The sequence below is a fragment of the Phacochoerus africanus genome, chromosome 8 (assembly GCF_016906955.1).
Source record: "Phacochoerus africanus isolate WHEZ1 chromosome 8, ROS_Pafr_v1, whole genome shotgun sequence".
Taxonomy (NCBI): Eukaryota; Metazoa; Chordata; class Mammalia; order Artiodactyla; family Suidae; genus Phacochoerus; species Phacochoerus africanus.
Genome location: NC_062551.1, coordinates 43,021,864 through 43,041,705, shown reverse-complemented (window position 1 = coordinate 43,041,705; position 19,842 = coordinate 43,021,864). Strand labels below are relative to the sequence as shown.

General features: G+C 59.0%; 1 protein-coding gene across 1 annotated transcript; it reads left to right on the top strand.

The window, feature by feature from the left end:
• Positions 1 to 3,684: 3,684 nt before the first annotated feature.
• On the top strand, positions 3,685 to 19,057 carry SLC7A10 (solute carrier family 7 member 10). Its single transcript, XM_047790800.1, has 11 exons — positions 3,685 to 3,985; positions 12,766 to 12,970; positions 14,386 to 14,537; positions 14,808 to 14,933; positions 15,003 to 15,156; positions 16,136 to 16,259; positions 16,344 to 16,447; positions 17,053 to 17,149; positions 17,357 to 17,506; positions 18,343 to 18,520; positions 18,724 to 19,057. The coding sequence occupies exons 1-11, from the start codon at positions 3,730 to 3,732 to the stop codon at positions 18,852 to 18,854; spliced, it is 1,677 nt and encodes a 558-aa protein (XP_047646756.1). The 5' UTR covers positions 3,685 to 3,729; the 3' UTR covers positions 18,855 to 19,057.
• The last annotated feature ends 785 nt before the right edge of the window (positions 19,058 to 19,842 follow it).

Here is a 19,842-nt window from a genome sequence, read left to right as displayed (position 1 = left end):
CTGGACTCTAAGTCCTCCAACTGTGTTCTTCTTCATATATACTTTTTTTTTGTCTTTTTTGCCATTTCTTGGGCCACTCCCACAGCATATGGAGGTTCCCAGGCTAGGGGTCGAATCAGAGCTGTAGCTGCCGGCCTACGCCAGAGCCACAGCAATGCAGGATCCGAACCACGTATGCGACCTACACCACAGCTCACGGCAACGCCAGATCCTTAACCCACTGAGCGAGGCCAAGGATCGAACCCACAACCTCATGGTTCCTGGTCGATTCGTTAACCACTGAGTCACGACGGGAACTCCCTTCATATATACTTTAGAATTACCTACTTTGCTAAATTAACTAACCAACCTAAAGTTTACTTATACATTTTTTAAAAAAGTCTACTCAACCATGTCATAGGTAAATGACAGTTTGTTGGGGTTTTTATTAGTTTGTTTGTTTTGCTTTTTAGGGCCACACTCATGGCATAGGGAAGTCCCTAGGCCAGGGGTCGAATTAGAGCTGCAGCTGCCAGTCTACGCCACCGGCACAGCCGTCACCATGCCAGATCTGAGCCATGCCAGCAACCTACACCGCAGCTCATGGCAATGCAGGATCCTTGACCCACTGAGCGAGGCCAGGAATCAAACCCGCATCCTCATGGATTCTAGCTGGATTCGTTTCTGCTGTGCCACAACCGGAACTTCTAAATGACAGTTTTATGTTTTCCTTTCCTATCTTCATACCATTTGGCTTCTTTTCAGGTTGGCTTCTTTCACTTAGCAACATGCATTTAAGATTTCTCCATGTCTTTTCACAGCATGATAGCACATTCCTTTTTAGTGCTGAGTATTATTCCATGGGTGGATCTACCACAGTTTACTTTCCCATTCGCCTACTGAAGGACAAGTTTTGGCAGTTATGAATAAAGCTGCTATACACATCCATGTTCAGGGTCTTGTATGGATATAAGTTTTCAGCTCTTTTGGTAAATACCAAAGAACACAACTGCCAGATTGCATGGTAGGAATATTTTAGTTTGGTAAGAAACTGCCAACTGTCTTCCAAAGTGGCTGTACCATTTTTCATTCCCATAAGCAACGGATAAAAGTTCCTGTTGATGGAGTTCCCGTCATGGCTCAGTGGTTAACAAATCCAACCAGGAACCATGAGGTTGCGGGTTCAATCCCTAGCCTTGCTCAGTGGGTTAAGGATCCGGCGTTGCCGTGAGCTGTGGTGTAGGTTGCAGACGTGGCTTGGATCCCGCCTTGCTGTGGCTCTGGCGTAGGCCGGCAGCTACAGCTCCAATTCAACCCCTAGCCTGGGAACCTCCATATGCTGTGGGAGCAGCCCAAGAAAATGGCAAAAAGACCAAAAAAAAAAAAAAAGTTCCTGCTGCTATACACCCTTGCCAGCATTTGGTGTTGTCAATATTCTGGATTCCGGTCACTAAAAAGGTGTGCCTTATTGCTTCTTTTTCTTGCCTTATTGCACAAGCTAGGACCACTAGCACCGTGTGGTACAGAATAGAGTGCTAACATTTGGTCTCATTTCCGGTCTCATTTCCAGTCTCAGCGGGAAAGCATTCAACATTTCACCCTTAAGCATGACACTAGCTGTAGGCGTCTTGTTCATTGTTTTTTGTTTCATGGAGGGTTTAGGGGTTTGGGTAGATACCTTTATCAGATTGAGGAAGTTCTGTTTCTAATTTGTTAAAAGAGTTTTCTAGTTTGTTTAAATCATGGATGACTGTTTTCTGAATCTTGTTGAGAAGATCCTGCGGTTTCCCTTTTTTACCCTTCCCGTTACTGTGGGGAATTATACGGATTGTCTTTGGGATGGTAAACCAATACTGCCAACTTCCTGTTCCCAGTGGGGTTTGCAGGTTCTACTTTATTCCACTAAAATGACCTCCCGAACTGGGGGCCTGGGCAACAACATGCAGATTCCATCCCCCGAGGTGCTCTAGACACCCTGTTCTCAAACACGGATTCCACATTTCAAGTGCCATGAGAAGCTCACCTATGAAACTCATAGGCTCCTGGTGGGTGATGCTCAGGCCAACCCTGGGTGCACCAGCCCTGGCAAGACCCTCTCCCAACACTCGTTGCAAGGGCAAGTGAGTGCATGGAGCCACACAGGTACAGGTCAGACCCCAGCCTTCCTCCACCCACGACAACTGAGGCTACAGAGCTTGTGCCGCCTCCCCCTAACCCACTGCCTGCGCGAGGCTCCTTTAAGAAAGGCAGTGCTGGACGCGTCTCTGGGGCGGGAGGCAGAGGGCGCCAAGAATGCCGGACTCCGGACTCCGACGGGAGCCCGAGGGCTGAAGCTTCGCCGGGCGGCCTCCCATCTCCTCGTCACCCCAGTGTCGTCCTGCTCCTACTTCCAGGTCCCCGCCCCCAATCTCGAAGTCCTCCTCGCCCGCACACCCCCTGCACTGCCACGCTCGCATCTCGACTCTGGCGACCAAGAGGCAGCCCCCAGCCCCCGCCCCACCCCACCCCCGTCCGCCCGTCGGATCAACATCCCCGCCACCTCCCCGCAAGCCCTGGGGCCGAGGGCGGGGGAAGGACAGGGGGCCCGGCCTCATCCACATGCAGGGGACGGCGCGTCGCGGCGGCCGCCAGGAAGGGACAAAGGCTGTTCCGCCGCCGGCCGCACCGTGCCAGGCTCGCCCCGCCCGCCGCCCCGGTGGCCCCCGACGCGGCCCCCCTTGTGTCTGCTCCACTGGCCCGGGCTACACAGTCCGGACGGCTTCCGGGAAGAGGCAGCCTCCCTGGGATCCCGCACGCCCGACCTCCTCCTTCGACCTCGGGCACTACAATTCCTTCCCCTTGTCTCCCAGACAGCTGAGGTGGCCTCGTCTCCTTGAGCCAAGCTGGACTGCGTGGGGCCTTCGCCAAAGACAAGAGTTCTAGTCCACTGAGCCCCAGCTCTGACCTGCGGGCAGGCGCTGCGGCTAGAGCCTGCCAGACCCCGTCCCGAACCCGGGGCCAGATGGGGTTTTGAGCAGAACCCCTTCCAGGACTTCCACAAGGCATTGAGACCCCTCTGGATGAGGGTTGAGGGCTCGAGACTTCACCTGGATCCTGTCTCCTCAAACTTTTGATGGTGGAGGGCCAGGGTCTCCCGACCCTATGAGAGGATCCTGGAGGATCCACCTCACACACCCCCTTCAGCGTCTGGAAGCCAAGATGTTATAAGAAAGGGTTTGCGCTTCAGCCCTGCCACTTTGTTCGCAATCGTCCTTTCTATCCCTGGGGGCCTCAGCTTCCACCTGTAGAATGGGCCCAACCTCCACCCCTCTCCAGGCACACGTGCGCGCTAGGGATCCGTGCCCCGATGTAAGGAGTATGGAAGCACTGACGCACAGTGGGTCTCAATGCCCTGACGGTTATTATTTCTGCCAGCTTCCTCAGTCTCCTCGAGGGCAGGGACAGTCTTGCTTTGGAGCTCTGCCCCCCCACCCCCACCCTGGGAATGGGTGGTAACTCAGGCAGCAGCGGGAGGGGTTCTTCGGTCGGAGAAGTTCTTCCTAGGTCTGCCCCAAGTCCTCTCCTTCCTTCCCAGGCCCGGCTTGGGAGGGTGGGGCCCCGAAGGGTGTGGGGTGGGGGGGAGTTCCCTTTAAGGGAGGTGGGGGAGGGGACTGCCGGCCAGTCCTCCTTCCGCCCCTCTGGGCCCCCGCCGGCCGGGGCTCAGGGCCCGGGCCCCGCGCCAGCGCATGCGCCCGCCTGTGGGCGCTGTCCATGCTGCGAGGGCGGCGCGCACCGACAGCCGGACCGACGGACGGACCGGCGGCCGGTCGTACAGACCGGGCAGTGCTGGGAGCGGGGACGCGGCGGAACAGCGACATGGCCGGCCACACGCAGCAGCCAAGCGGGCGCGGGAACCCCGGCCCTGCGCCCTCGCCCTCCCCCGGCCCGGGCCCCGGCCCCGGCGCCTCGGAGCGGGTGGCGCTCAAAAAGGAGATCGGGCTAGTGAGCGCCTGCACTATCATCATCGGTGAGCAGGGCCCGGGGTGGACGGGTGCCTGGGGCTGTGGGGCCGAGGATGCACAGCCGCTCGGAACACGGGGCACCCCTCTCCGGGCGCTCCTACGGGTTGGAGGCGGTGGGACGGGGATGAGGGGGGTTGCCTGCCCCGAGCACCTTGCGGTGTCTCCCCTCACACAGCAGCCGCTGGGCTTCTTGTTTCGCGTCCCCAAGTGCCCTGCATTTTTGCATTTGAGGAGGGGTTGGGTGCGGATCCCATCCGCCGCTGGAGTCCTCCTCCGGCTTTTCCTTCACTTTGAACTTGGCAAGGCGATTACCCTCATCTAAATGGAGATGACTGTGGTCCTGCCTTGAGTGCAGGAACCTGACCAGTGTGGCTCTGCAGGCTGACCTCCCGGCCAAGGCCCCAGGTGTGGGCCTTGTGGCAGAAACTGAGTTCCTACTGTGGCCAGGGTCCAGGTGCCATGCAGTGTGGTTGATTTATTCTTCGAAAGCAGGAGGGACTTGTGGGTAGACCAGCCAGGTAGAGCCAGCCCAGAGGGGAAATCGGTTCAGAGTAAATGATTAGTGCAGAGTTTGGCAGCCGGACCCTGGGGGAGGCGGGCAGAGCAGCCAGCGACTTCCAGAGGCTGAGTTGGGGTGGGCAGACCCAGCCTGCAGAAAGGCCACCTGCCACCTGGGCGGGGATCCCAACAGACACTCTCATCCCCTTGCTCTCTGGCCCAGCTTCCCCACCTGAGAATGAGTGCATGCATCGTGCCCCCATACAAGGACTTCTGGGAAGACAGAGAGCTCAGGGGCCAGTGAGAACGGTGCTAGAATTTCCTCCTTCTGTCCAAGTCATGAAGACTGATGTCTCAGGAGCTGGCTAACCCAGACCTGTGCCTTTTCCACAGCAGGTGCCTCAGAGACCCTCGTGGGAGGAGTCTGTTCCATGCCCCGTGTCCCAGGAGACATGGGCTGGAAGGATGCATGGCAAGGGCCTTGACTGCTTTTCTGTTTACCTCCTGCCCCGTCTTCCCCCCAGACAGTGGGAGCTGCTTATGCATCCACTGCCCACCCATCCTTAGACCCTTGGAGATGGAGAAGGTTGGGGGCTCCGGAGAGGCAACTGGGGTCTTCTTCACCTCCTCCTCCTCCTCCTCTGCCCCCACACCAGGAGCTCCCGGGCCAAGGCTGGGGTCTCACTCTTGGCCACCCCTGCACGCACACTGAGAATTGTACCCTGTGCAGGTACCTCCCTGTCTCACCCACTTTCACCTGGAATGGTATCTTCTAAGGGCTGATCCTGATCTGGCCTGGCGACCTTCTTTGGCCTAGAGTGCCCCTGCTTGGCTGCTGGGAGGGCGGGCTGCTTTCAGAGATTTAGCCAGGGTACTGGTTAGAGCTTTGCCCAGGCCCACGCCCTCTCCAGGAGCTGTACTGCCAGGAAGGGGAAGCCCGGATGTCATGCATGGGCCATGGGATCAAGAGGCTGACCATGTCTGGAGCCAGCTACAGTGCCCGGTAGATGCAGGGAGTGATGTGGCTTGTCCTGGGCTGCCTCAGCTAAAGCCAGCAGCATCCGTGAGCTGTATCCCTCTTCTGCCTTCTCCCCACATCCCATCCCCCGCAGGTCAAGCAGAGGTTGCTGGCTCCTCTCTCCTCAAGCGAAATCTCTAGTGGTGATGGCGGGAGTGGATGAGGCTAATTCTGCAAGAATTTTTCCGTGCAGCCCAGCCCTGCCCTTACAGCTCCCCCACCCTCAGGCCATTCCTACTGTTCCAGATCCACTGCCCCCTTAGCCTCAGGCCTTGAACACGGCGCTTGGGGTTAGCGGTGACTTGGCCAAAGGTGACAGCCTCAGAAACAGAACCTGGATGACCTAACTGCAGCCCAGGACACTCAGGGGTGGTCCAACAGCCCTGCTGGGGGAGCTTTGAAGGGTTTCAGCAGGGAGGAGGCTGGACTGGGCAGGAGACAGACATGGAGTGGAGATGGAGCTGGACCAAAAGGCAACAGATGACAGAGGAGGCAGGAGTAGGCTGAATCACCGCACTGCTCTCCCCATCCTGCCCCTACCTAGTCCTGCCCCTTTCACTGTTCCAGGAGCCCCACCCCCCCACATCTTACTCCACCTTCCAGCCCTGGGGAGCCTGGTCAAAGTAAAAAACATCTGCAAAATGTCATATTTTAGTTTTATTTATATCCTACTCCATAACATTTCCTGTTGGATAACAGCTACTGCACCTGTTATCACAAAACCCTCTAAATAGACCCAAGATCCTTTCATCCTGCCCCCTTGTACCCCCTGCCCCATCCAAGGCTGAGGACTAGGGCTTTCAGGAATGCAAAGGCATAAAAAGGCTTTGGGCTGGAATCAGACTCCAGCTAAAATGTGCTTGGGACAGCACCTGCTGGCCGCAGCAAGCACAACTGGCAAGGCATGGGGCCAGCTTGGAGGAAAAAGAGCCGACCGGGGCATGGGCTGTGCACGTCACCACATCTAGTACCTCTTCAGAAAAACACACTTCACTGCATTCTGAAAACATGTTCTCCCTTTATCTCATTTGTACTGCCTGCTTTGCAAGATGGGAATTTTTATACCCACTTTACAGATGTAGAAACTGAGGTTAGAAGATAAAAGATGCTGCCACCAGTGGCGGACTTGGGATTTGGAACAAGAATGGGGCTCGTCTCCCAACCCACTGTGGCCTTTCTTCACACCGCTCTGGTGCAGGGCAAAGTTGGGGCCAGATCCAGAGCCCCTGATGGGGGAAGGTTGAAGATTGAGCTGGGAGCTAATCCAACCAGGATTTGCTCATCTCCCCACTCAATCGTGGGTAGGTGAACAAAGAGATGGACAGAGAAATCACCCACCCCATCCGCACTGGATGTACAGGGTCTCTCGTCCTGACTCAGGGACCATATCTGGCTCCCTCCCTGATCCACACTTAAGGAAGGGACGTGCCCAGGTCCAGCGGAGTGGGACCCACGCAGGCCTGCTGACCAGGCTGTCCTGTCCTGCACTGTCTCCCTTTGGTTCAGAGATCCAGCCCACAGTTGGGGATCAGGCTCAAGTATGTTCTGGGACTCAGGGGTCTGCTTCATGAACACTGTCTCCTTAGCAGTGAATCCCTGCTCACCCAGCCATGGCCATTGTCATGGCCATTGTCTTTAGGACTGGAGGTGCTGTGCTGCTCAGAGGATAGCCCTCTCCAGAACCCCAGCCTATCCTCTGGTACCCCGAGGGGACATAAAATCACACAGGAGCTTGACTATGCCTCACTGTAGCCACAGTTTACAGATGAGGAAACGGGGGACCTGAAGCTGCCAGCAGCCCAGGGTCAGACCCCTTGGTGTGCTCGGGGACACTCATGGGGGCCGAGGCAGCTCCGGCTACGAGGGTGGAGCCTGCCAGCGCCAGCCACACTCATTCATCTACTCAACAATTAGGTACTGGACAGTGCCGGCCACTGTTCTGGGTGCTGGAGACACAGCAGGGAACAAGACCAATGAAATCCCTGTCTTCCTGGAGCTGACGCTCCAGCATGGAAGTCAGAGAGTAAACAAGATACTAAGCTGAATGTTCAGCTGGCGGGGTACTAAGTACTAAGGTGAGAAAATTAAGGAGGGAGGATTGTAGGAAGGAGATGAGTCAGGAATGGGATGGGGTCCAGTCTGTGTGGACCTTGAAACTTCAGGCAAGGACTTTGCCTTTTTCTCTTTGTGAGATGGGGGCCTTGGGAGGGCTTTGAGCAGAAGAGGGGTGGCATGGGATGGGATGGGATAGGAGGGGATGGCATGGGATGGCATGGCCTGGGGCTCACTATGGAGACAAGGCTGTGGGCCCCAACGGCAGAAGCTGGAAGCCGGTCAGGAGGGTACCTGAGTCACCTGGGTAAGAGACGATGGTGGCTTAGAGCAGGATGGCAATGGAGGCGCTAAGAGTAGGTCCAGTCCTGTGTGTGTTTGGAAGATTGAGCCAAAGGACCTGCGATGTCCTGGACACCAGGCGTGGCAGGAAGAGAGGAGTCTGGCTGACAGCAGGCTGGGGCCGTTTGCCATTAATTGCCCTGGGAAGAGGTGCTGTGAGCAGAGCAGGCCCAGGGGGCCGAGCTCCACACTTCTCATCCCTCTCTCGAAAGGAAAGTGGGTTAGGCCAGAGGTGCACGCTGGCCAAGCAGCAATTCCAAGCATGTCCTGGAAACAGCCCCACTTACCTCCCTGGAGTTCTGCCAAGACCTCAGCAGGCGCTTGTGTCCCCCCGACCCCCGAGGGGTGCCTAACATGTTATTGTAAGGACACAGCGCTGGGAGCAGCAGGCTTCACCCAGAGCAACAGGAAGCCCCCCAAAGCAGGGCTCTGTTGAGGTCCCATGGGGGTCGGGTCTCCAAAGGCCAGCTTGAATGGCCCAAGGTGTTCCCAAGGTAGATGACAATAGTGAGGCCTCTAAGCACTCCCTGGGGCCTCTGATGTGCCACACGGGGTGGGAACAGGCCCACATCCCCACCTCATCTCCCCATCTTACAGATGGGAGGGCTTGGAGAAGTGACATACCTTTGTCCACAGCTTCCCAGCATGAGGGGTTTGGAATTCTAACCAGATCTGGGGATTCTCAACTAGTAAGAGCCCCTGCCCATGGCCTTGGGGGTCCTGGCACTTAGCAGCGGGAATTTGGAGCCCTTCTGCAGAAGCCTCACGGATCACATCCTAATGGGGAGGTGCTGGGCCTCATTGCCCAGACCACAGGAAGGAGGCCTGGCCTGTGGCCAGCCCCGGATCAGGCCCAGGAGCCCTGGGGCTGCTCTCTGTCAGGCCAGCAGGCCAGAGTGGCAAGAGGAGGCCCTGTCGTGACCATGCTCGCTGAAGGGGCAGGCATAGGCCAGGCGCATGTAAGCAGGCCTAGTCCCCACCCCCGAGGGGGGGGGGTCCCTGTCCATCTGGGGAGCTTGGACTGCTCATCTCAGCAGGCCAGAGCACAGACCCTGCCCTCTGGGAACACAAGGGCCACCCAGGATAGCAAATAAAGGACTCGCTTCCTGGCCATCCTCCAGGTACCATGGAAGAGGAGCGGGTGCCAGGGTGGGAGATCAGGGCAGGCTTCCTGGGGGTGGCATTTCTTCTGGGAGGCCAATGAGCTGGGGAGAGACCCGCCACAGTTGGGGACAGAGGGCCCTGAGCAGAGCGTGTTTCCTCGGGCCCCATGCCGAATGCGCAGGACACGGCCATCCTGCCCAGCAGCGCCTCTGCCAAAGTCAGTGTTGCACCAGCCCTCTGCCGCCCCCCGGGTCCAGTGGCTCTTGGGGACACAGGCCCAGAGAGTCAGCACCGGCCTGAGGTCCCACAGTGGACTCCTGAAAGTGTTTCTAGGGATGAGAGGTCATGCCACCAGCCTGGCTGGACGGGACATCCCCGACCCTCCCCAGGTCAGTCTCTGCATGTTCCCCCTACACGCACTGAGGGCAGCTGGCCCCTTCCACCACCGTGACCTCTGCGGTCCACCCCTGCGACCTCCACAGTCACCCGCTGCTTCCCAGAAATAGGTCAGCACACACCGCTGCAGCCAGGGGAACAATGGCCCTTTCTTCGTTCCTTCGCAGAGCCGGGTAAGCCCCATCAGGCCAAACATCTTAATGTGATAAAAAACCACCCAGGGCGGCCTGATGGGAGGAGACTGGAGGGGAGGCCCCCTGGTGGGGGGACTCCCATCCTCACCCACCTGCCTGCGCACTCCAGCCCGGCCCAGGACCCACGGGGACCACAGAGCAGCCGACCCATTGGGTGGATGGGAACGCCGAGGCCTCAGAACCCACATTCTCCAGCCTGCCCTCGATTAGACACCAGAGCAGCCGTATCTCCCTGCCCATCCCACGTTCTATGGTTCCTGTCCCTCCTCCGCTTCTTCCAGAGCAGGATCCCCCAAGGACTAGGCTTGTCCACTTGCTGTTCAGCACATCGGGCAGAGCTGATTATGCTGGGCCTGAGCATGAGGGCTGAGAAGGGAGGTGGGACCACCACCACCAGGAGCGATGGGCAGCCCTCAGCGCCCCCCATCCCGGGAGCACTGCCTTACAGCGCCGAGGTCCCTTCTCCGCCCCCATAATTAATCAGTCAGCCTTGGAAGTGCCCACCCCTGTCCTGGGCACCCTCCCTCCTCCTCCCTGCCCTCCAGCCCCTCACCTCGGCTCCTTCTGAGAGCAGCCAGTGGGCCTCGATGGGGTTTTTCGGTCACCTTCCAGCACGAACCTGGGGGCAGATGCTGGCGGTTGTCCAGGCCCAAAGGAGGAGGCCCTCAAGTTGCTCAGAGACACGGGTTGGCCCACGTGTTCCTTTGAGCCATGTGGGGCAGTCCTCACTGTCGCCTGAGGCCACGTGTCCAAAACAATAGTGAGCCTCACCCCCATGCCCTGGAGCCCAACATCCAAGTCCCCAGCTGCTGGGCACAGACTAGTGACGTGTCCCTTCCAGGTATGGCTTCCCTGAGGGCCCTGGATGCACCCAGCTTCTTCCAAGGCCACCCAGCCCCCGCTGGCTTCCAACCTCCCTGGCTTTTGGCAAATCCCACTTCACCAGGTCCTGAGAACAGAGGCTCTACTGCTGGGTAGAGCGAACTCAAAGGCTCTTTATAAACCTGAGCGCCCACCCAGGCCCTGCACCCCGTGGTAGATGAGGGAGGCAGCACCTCTCCCCCTGGAAGCAAGCTGAGGGCAGAGCTTACCTCTGGGGGCTGGGAGGCAGGAATTAGTTCCTCCTTATCTGGATGTATTTAGGGCTCCTGGGATGTGACCAGAAAGCCAAGTGGGGCATCGTGGCGTCCAGACTGGAAATGTGTGTTGGCTGGGGTGGGGGCGGGGGTAGCGCCGAGGACACAGAGTGCATGCAGATGGGCGGGCAGCCATAGCTGCGTCCTCGTCCAGACCTGCCTGTGGGCCTGGCAGGTGGGGCGAGCTCCTGAGGGGCTGAGCCCCCAGGTCCCAGCAGTGTTGCTTTTTTATTCATGTGGTCTCTGGGTTCTGGGACTGTTTCCTCTTGGGCAGGCCCTAGGGCACGTCACGGTGATGTGACCTGATTCGTTTGCATAGATGATGAGGCCCATGTAACCCAGAGCATTGCCCTCTTTGCCCTGACTGCCAGGGAGCTCAGGGCTAAGCACGTGCTCAGCATTTTGCTTATCCTGGGAAGCTGCTCTGCACCCACAGCTCGGGTGTTTCCCATTGTTCTGCTTCCAGATGCTGGGATCAATGGAGCCCCCCCTCCCAGCACCCATCCTTCCAAGATTCAGAGTCAGCCCAGGGGCAGGCCAGGCATTCCGTGACCCATGACCTGGCAGATCCCACTGACACCCAAGCATGCAGCTAGCCACTCCCTCTGCCCCTCCCCCGAGTCCCCTCCTTGGAGAGACTGCTGCCTCTCTTCACAGATGAGGAGCTCAGCCCTTCATATCAGGGCACTCATGCCACTCTGGGCATCAGGCCATCCTCTCATCCAGTAATCTGCTCAACACATGTGTATTGAGCACCTATGGTATGCTGGAGGCCCCGGGTATACAGTTGCTGAAGAACACACAAAGTCATGCAAAGATGCCAAGTCCAGCTGGATACATACCGTAGAGAGCTTCCCATTCAGTAGCTCACTGACTCCTCCCAGTAAGCCCACTGTACAGATGGAACCTAGGAGGTGACCTGAGTGGGGACAGATCTCCAACCCCTGATGCCCAGCCAGGGTTTCCCACTGTGGTCATGGGATTTGAGCAGTGACCCCTGTGTACAACCAGGGAGCTGTCCCCAGGGGAGAGGCATCTGTGTCCAGACCCCAGACTGGGCCAACCAAGAGTCTGGCCATCATCCACCCCATCCCCTCCATGATGGCTGCTGAGCAGCCCCCAACCCTGAAAATGCACCAGGTCCTCCCCCTCAGCCCACTGGCTCTTGCCTAGGACTGGAAACATTTTAATAGTGCCAGGAACTCAGGTCTCTTCCAAGTCGGTGTCCGCAGCCCAGGTCCTACGTCAGGGAGGAGCCCAGGAAGCAAGCAAGGGGCTCTGTAATAGGGAAAGAGGAGATGGAAGATAAAGAAATAAAGGACGGGGAGTTCCCACTGTGGCGAAGTGGGTTAAGGGTCCAGCATTGCCACAGACGTGGTGTGGGTCAAAGTTGAGGCTTGATTTTGATCCATGGACCAGGAACTTTCATGTGCCCTGGGTGTGGCTGAAAAAGAAAAAAAAGAAAAGAAAGACAGACAGACAGAAAGAAAGAGAGAAAGAAAGAACAAGGAGGGCTTCATGGAGGAGGTGCCAGTCCCCAAGCCACTCCATGAGTTTGGACTTCAGCCCGCAGGAAAGTGGCAAATGTGTCAAGGTCTTGCTTCAGGAGGCCAGCAGGCTGGAAGGTAGACAGATGGCTGGGGGCTGACAAGACTGGGGGCCTTGGCCAGGGGCGAGGGACGGGGCCTGGACCCTGTGGGATGCACGAAAGTGGCTCCCGCTCTGCCGCAGCTTGTGCTTGCCCCTCCTCATGAGAGTAAGCGGGGCCCCAAGGAACTCGGAACAGGAACCATCTCTGGCAGAGGAGACTCGCTGGACAAAGTGCTACTCCCCAGGCCAGGGGCTGGGGAGGGGAGATGAGGCGCCCAGAGCGGGACTTGCAGGGTTCAAGGCGCCCTTGGTGCCCACCCGCCTCTGGGCTCACTTCCCCATTCCTCCTCCAGGGAGCAGCCCTGCTCCCCGCTTGCTGCAGCGTCCTCACGGCAAAGAGGCTAGCCTGCTGGGGGCGCCCCAGACCTGATGCCTGGGTGTCTCTCCCTCCACAGGCAACATCATCGGCTCGGGCATCTTCATCTCCCCTAAGGGGGTCCTGGAGCACTCGGGCTCCGTGGGTCTGGCCCTCTTCGTCTGGGTCCTGGGTGGGGGCATCACAGCCCTGGGCTCGCTCTGCTACGCGGAGCTAGGAGTCGCCATCCCCAAGTCTGGCGGGGACTACGCGTATGTCACCGAGATCTTTGGTGGCCTGGCTGGGTGAGTGTTGGGTACCAGTGGCTGGAGGTGGGGTGGGGACAGCGTCTCCAGAGCGGATGGCCAGCTGGGCCCTGGACCTCAGTGTCCTCCACTGCCTTTCACGTCTCAGGGAGGTCGTGGGGGTGCATGAAGGGAAGTAGGTGTTGGGAAGCCTCACAAACCAGGGTGGGCGGGACCAATGCCCACCCCACTCTAGCTGGGCAATCCAGCTAGCCCCTTGACCTCTCTGTGCTTGCTTTTATTTTTATTTTTGTCTTTTTAGGGCCACACCCACGGCATATGGAGATGCCCAGGCTAGGGGTCCATTTGGAGCTGTAGCTACCAGCCTACAGCCTTCCCTCATGCGAGCATCCAAGCGTGTCCTCCTCTGGGGAGAGGGGCCTGGGGCCCAAGAAAGCAGAAGAATCTTGCTGTGTGGCTGGAATACTCAAGAAGATGGGAGGGGGAGGAGGGCCCGAGACCCCCGCCAGGGGCCCCCAGAACTCACTAGGGGAGAAGGAGGGCCCCGGAGCTAGGGTGTCCCAGAGCCAACGGAGGGCGGCTGTGCAAGGCGAGGAGTAAGGAAGCAGGGCTGCAGAGCAAAGGTGAGGCCAAGAGAAAGTTACCGAGCCTGGTGCCCCAGAGATGGCTGGTGTCCCTGGAGGAGGCAGTCACCAGCCTCAAAGTGGGCTAGACCTAGTGGGAGGGGCTCTCCCATGGCCAGGTGCTCCCCTGGGTGCAGGCAGAGCCCCCAAGGACAGGTCAGATCTCACTCCCACGTGGGCACCTGAAGAGGTGAGATTCAGGCAGAAGGGACTTTGATTCCTGCCACCCCAGCCAGGGCTCTTTGCGAGGTCCAGTCCCTCGGGGGATCAGAGCCCACCATCAGCCATCTGCAGAGAACTGGAGCCATGACTGGGTGTCCCAGGACCTCCCACCCCAGCTCCGGAACAGCCTGTGGCCGGGGACTCAGTGACCATTAGGAAAGTGGCTGGGGGGTTCCCATTGTGGCTCAGCAGATTAAGGACCTGAGGTTGTCTCTATGAGGATGCGGGTTCAATCCCTGGCCTCGCTCAGTGGGTTAAGGATTCAGCATTGCTGCAAGCTGCAGTATAGGTCATAGACACGGCTTGGATCCAGTATTGCTGTGGCTGTGGCACAGGCCTCCCGAGTCTCCCTCCCCAGCTGCCCAGGGGCAGCCCCTAGCTGTTTAACTGGGCTGAGCAGCGTCTCTGCTGAAACGCTTCCTAATTAGAGCAGAGACCTTGACCAAGTCAGGCCTGCCTCCCTGGACCGAAGCTGGCATCTGGCAGCCGCACCAGCCCTGGGTGCCAGGGCCCAGGGGGCAGCCCCGCTCCACACACCTGGACTGGCTTGGCCAGGAGGGAGCGCGCCCTCCGGGAGGCCTGCGCCACTCTGGCCCTCGCTCTTTCCAGCTTCCTGCTGCTCTGGAGCGCTGTTCTCATCATGTACCCCACCAGCCTGGCCGTCATCTCCATGACCTTCTCCAACTACGTACTGCAGCCCGTGTTCCCCAACTGCATCCCGCCCTCCGCCGCCTCCCGTGCGCTCTCCATGGCCTGCCTGAGTGAGTGCCACCGTGGGGCCAAGGCTGGGCCTCTGTCCCCAGGGCCTACCCTGCTCCCTGCCCCTGTGAGGGAACTTTGGTGGGGTGGGGGGACTGGTCCCTCCAGCTGTCAGCTCCTGTGAGGTTGGCTTCAGGGGTTTGTCTTCTGGCTCCGGCTGCTGCAGGGGACACCATCCTGCAGCCCGGGCTGGACTTGGCTGTGCCCACCCACTGTCAGAGGCTCAGCCTCAGGTGCCCCCCGCAACCCGCTCACCCGCCCCTCCTCCCCAGTGCTCCTGACGTGGGTGAACAGCTCGAGTGTGCGCTGGGCCACGCGCATCCAGGACGTGTTCACTGGTGGGAAGCTGCTGGCCCTCTCGCTCATCATTGGCCTGGGCTTTGTCCAGATCTTCCAAGGTAGGGTCGGAGTGGGGCTGGGCCCCGGGCCTGGGAGGTGACACTGACCCTTGACCTCTGGACCTCTAGGACACTTCGAGGAGCTGAGGCCCAGCAATGCCTTTGACTTCTGGATGACGCCGTCGGTGGGTCACCTGGCCCTGGCCTTCCTCCAGGGCTCCTTTGCCTTCAGCGGCTGGAACTTCCTCAACTACGTCACCGAGGAGCTGGTGGACCCTCGAAAGTGGGTGGGGCACCGGCCAGGCCCCAGGAAGTGGTGTGGCGCGGGGTGGGAGAGGCAGCTGTCACCTGTGGCTGGTCTGGTCATCTGCCTGACTACACACGCTGCTGCCCTCCAGGAACGGCTCTGGAAAGGCAGCCAGGACGCTTGTTCTGTATGGCTGTGGAAGGTCACAGCCCCTTGCTGGGCCTCAGAAATGCTGAGTATCATTGTCCTGCTGTAAATGGATCCAGCTATTTGCATTTGGCCAAAAATGATACATGTGCACACAATATGGTCCCAATAGATGAAGCCAGTGGCTCCGTCTGATGCTCAGCCGAGACCCTGAATGGTTGCAGCTGGGGCCGGGGCTGATGGGAGTCCCAGGGGGCCCTGGTCTGTGGACCAAGCTCTAAGGGCACTTGGAGGGTGTTCAAGGCTGATTTTGGCTGGCTGTCTGCAACGTGCTTTCCACGTGCGGACATTAGACCTGCTCCCCATCCTCAGGGACTGAGTGCCCCTCCCCCATCTGCCCCTCCTCCCACCTTCCTGTGCCCAGGCTGGGGTACAGAGTAGGGGGCAGCCAGACAGCAGTGATGCCCCTCTCCCTGCCCTGGGGTCCTCCGTGCACACAAGAGATGGCAGCTCAAAGCTCCTTTTTTTTGTTTGTTTTTGTTTTTTCTAGGGCTGCACCCATGGCATATGGAGGTTCCCAGGCAAGGGGTCTAATCGGAGCTATAGCTGCTGATCTATACCACAGCCACAGCAATGCCAGATCCGAGCCGCATCTGCGACCTACACCACAGCTCACGGCAATGCCAGACCCTTAACCCACTGAGTGAGGCCAGGGATCGAACCCACAACCTCATGGTTCTTAGTCGGATTTGTTAACCACTGAGTCACGACAGGAACGCCTCAAAGCTGCTCTTGTGGCTGGGTCCCCTGCCACCCTGTCCCCCCAGTCCCCAAGGGCCAATGCTGATGCATTCCACCCCTGTCCCAGGAACCTACCTCGTGCCATCTTCATCTCCATCCCACTGGTGACCTTCGTGTACACCTTCACCAATGTCGCCTACTTCACTGCCATGTCCCCCCAGGAGCTGCTGGCCTCTAATGCAGTAGCCGTGGTGAGTGGGGTCCCGCTTGGCCCCCCCGGACCCTAAGTGGCCCCACCCTGTCTCACGCACCACTTCTCTTCTGTGCCCACTCAGACCTTCGGGGAGAAGCTGCTGGGCTACTTTTCTTGGGTCATGCCTGTCTCTGTGGCGCTTTCCACTTTCGGAGGGATCAATGGCTACCTGTTCACCTCCTCCAGGTGACTGGACTGGGGAGAGGGTGAGCAAGGTGAGGCAGGGCAGGTGTCCTGGTACACATGAGCAGTGCCGGGGCTCAGAGGAAGGGGAATCCTGCGAGGTGGGACAAACCCCCTAAAGCTGGAATGATGAACTCCCTGGTGAGAGAGGTCTGATCCTCATTCTGATGAACAGAAAGCAAGAGGGAGGCAGGCCTAGATGAGGGGGAGAACTGCCCAGTGGGGCTGCTGGAGCCTGGAGTGGGAGGTCAGAAGTAACATCTCAAGAGGACTATCAGGGAGTTCCCGCTGTGGCTCCATGGGTTAAGAGCCTGACTAGCATCCATGAGGATGTGGGTTCGATCCCTGGCCTCGCTCGGTGGATTAAGGATCCAGCATTGCCGTGGCTGTGGTGTAGGTTGGCAGCTGCAGCTCCAATTCGACCCCTAGCCCGGGAACTTCCATGTGCTGCAGGTGCGGCTGTAAAAGTAAATAAATAAATAATTAAATTTAAATATTAAGCATTTCTTAAAAAGAGGGTTATCAGGTCTGGAGCTGAGGTCAGGATCTGACTGGCGGGGACACAGAGTGGGCTCATGGCCCCCACCCACCTCTGTCCCCACCCCCAGACTGTGCTTCTCTGGAGCCCGAGAGGGGCACCTTCCCAGCCTGCTGGCCATGATCCACGTCAGACACTGCACCCCTATCCCCGCCCTCCTCGTCTGCGTAAGTTGGGGGATCCAGGCTGGCAGGACGGGGGTGGCCAGGGCCACCCAGCGATGTGGGTCATGCAGGGATGGGGTCCCCCCTGGGGGGGCAGCCCATAGGAGGAGTGGGAGGGCCCGCTCACCCACCTCCTGGCCCGGGCCGGCCGGCCTGGGGCAGCTGCGGGAAGTAGGTGGGAGGCCAGTCCTCAGCCCGGTCCTCTCCCAGTGCGGGGCCACGGCGGTCATCATGCTTGTGGGAGACACGTACACGCTCATCAACTACGTGTCCTTCATCAACTACCTCTGCTACGGCGTCACCATCCTGGGCCTGCTCGTGCTGCGCTGGAGGCGGCCGGCGCTCCACAGGCCCATCAAGGTGAGGCCCGGGGAGGACCAGCCAGCCCACTCACCGCCAGCAGTCAGGACCACCCCTTCACCCGTTTGGGCATCATGGGCGGCGATGGCAGTGATGGGGGCGTGGGCAGCCTTTGCTGTGTGCCCCGCTCTGCTCAGGGCCCTGGGTGCCCTTGTGTGTTCAGTTCTCAGTGCAACCCCATGAGGGGGGTGCTGAGAATATGCCCACTTCACAGGCAGGAAATGAGGCTAAGACACTTGCTCGTGGACACCCAGAATTCCAAGGGCCCACACAAAACAGAAGACCCCAAACAAAGGTCCTCGGAGTTCCAGTTGTGGCTCAGTGGGTTAAGAACCCGACATAATGTTTGTGAGGATGCGGGTTCGATCTCTGGCCTCGCAAGCTGCGACGTAGGTCACACATGCAGCTCAGATCTGGTGTGGCCATGGCCGTGATAGAGGTTGCAGACACAGCTCAGATCTGGTGCTGCTGTGACTTCCATGTGCCGCAGATGCAGCGTTAAAACAAACAAACAAACAAAAAAACTCCTAGTTGCATATAAATCCTTGAGCTGGAGAAGTGCTCAGGGCCTTCTCTGAAATGTGAAACACCAAAAAAACCACTCACCATCAGCCAAGTCCACCTACAGTCGCTGTGCGGAGATGAGAGCCACTGAAATGGATCAGCTCTCAACAATCTGGCCACCTGTCCAGCTGGCTGCTGGCAGAAGGGGATCCCTCAGCCCCCAGCTCCCAGGAGAGGGTGGAAAGGGCCCCCACCCCAGGGGGGTGGGGCAGGGGAGCTGGGAGCTGTGGGGGGGTCCTGTGCCATCAGCCCTGCCCCTCGCTGTCCCCCAGGTGAACCTCCTGGTCCCCGTCACATACTTGGTCTTCTGGGCGTTCCTGCTGGTCTTCAGCTTCATCTCGGAGCCCACGGTGTGCGGGGTGGGCATGGTCATCGTCCTCACGGGGGTGCCCATATTCTTCCTGGGAGTGTTCTGGAGAAGCAAACCAAAGTGTGTGCACAGACTCACAGGTGAGCCTGGCAGGGGCCTGGGGGGGGCGGGGTATCCCGCAGCCGCGGTGGCCACGCCAGGCCCGGCCCCCACGTCGGGTCTCCCCACAGCGTGGCCCAAGCCTCCGGGTCCTACGCACAGAGGGAACATCTCCCCCAAGGACCCCGGTCCCCACAGGGCCCGACCCCAGGGTCCATCTGTCGGTCTGTCTGTCTGTTCTCAGAGTCAGTGACACGCTGGGGCCAGGAGCTGTGTTTCGTGGTCTACCCCCAGGGCTCCCCGGAGGAGGAGGAGAACGGCCCCTGCCAGCCCTCCGCACTGCCCGCCCTGGGCAAGCCCTTGAAGACACAATGAGACACTTGTGGAGCCTGAAGCAGCTGTTTTCTGTTTACATGTTGTTTATTGAGGAGGTGTTTTTGCAAAAAAAAAAAAAAAAAAATTTCCTGGAAAAAGGAGATCTCTTAGAGGTAAGGAAGCCCTGACGATGTGGACTGGTCCCCTGTCAGCACTGCCCCGCTAGCTTTTCCTGGAAAGATCTATGAATAAAACAGGGCTGGTGGTGCACCAGGACTGTCTCAGGTGAATCCCTGGTGGGCACTGCTCGGTAGGGGGCGCATGTGGAGCTGGCTGGAGCATGGGGCCCGGCCCTCCCAGAAGGCGGCCCTTGGCATTCAGGGACTCTGCTGCTAGAGCCAGGCACTCCCTCTCTGGGGCTGGCACCATGGGGTCTGGAGCCACCTCTGCCTGAGAAGGACATGGAGGATTGGGAATCAACGGGTGTACACCTCCCCAGGCCTGGCAGTGCCAACTGGAGGCTCAGCCATCCAGGAGAGCCTGGAATTCCTGCTGGAACTGCTTTTCTTCCCATAAATCCCCACGGAGTGAGTGTCAGGACTTCAAAGTCCACAGCCCGACCCTGGCTCACAGGTGGGGAAACTGAGGCTCAGAGACAAGATGCTGTCAATGGGTGCCTTGGCCTCTGTCCCCTGAGCAACAACTTCTGGGGGGCCTCAAGGCCTGCAAGAGCCCCCCAAGCCTCCTCTACCCCGTGCCCACTTTCCCAGCCCTGCAGGACTGCCCAGGAGATTGACGCTTCAGCCAGAGGGCAAAGGGCATCAACCTGGCCAGGCCCATACTGTCCCCACAGGCATGAGACTGGGGACAGAAGCCGCCTAGCCCAGCTCCTCCAGGGCCTGCTGGGAGGATGGAGGAGAGCTCCGTACCACCAGATCACCCACCATGAACCAGGTCTAACGTACCCACAGCCCCATTCAGTCCGGGGACAGCTCTGGTGCCCCGCAGGGTGAATGAGGGAAGAAGCCACAGAAAATGTTCCAGGGGG

Excerpts from the sequence above, each read along its gene's own strand:
- SLC7A10 (XM_047790800.1), top strand. The coding sequence starts at position 3,730 with ATGCTGCGAGGGCGGCGCGCACCGACAGCCGGACCGACGGACGGACCG. Across the intron at positions 12,971-14,385 it reads ATCTTTGGTGGCCTGGCTGG|CTTCCTGCTGCTCTGGAGCG; the intron begins GTGAGTGTTGGG and ends CGCTCTTTCCAG. Across the intron at positions 17,150-17,356 it reads TCCCCGCCCTCCTCGTCTGC|TGCGGGGCCACGGCGGTCAT; the intron begins GTAAGTTGGGGG and ends GTCCTCTCCCAG.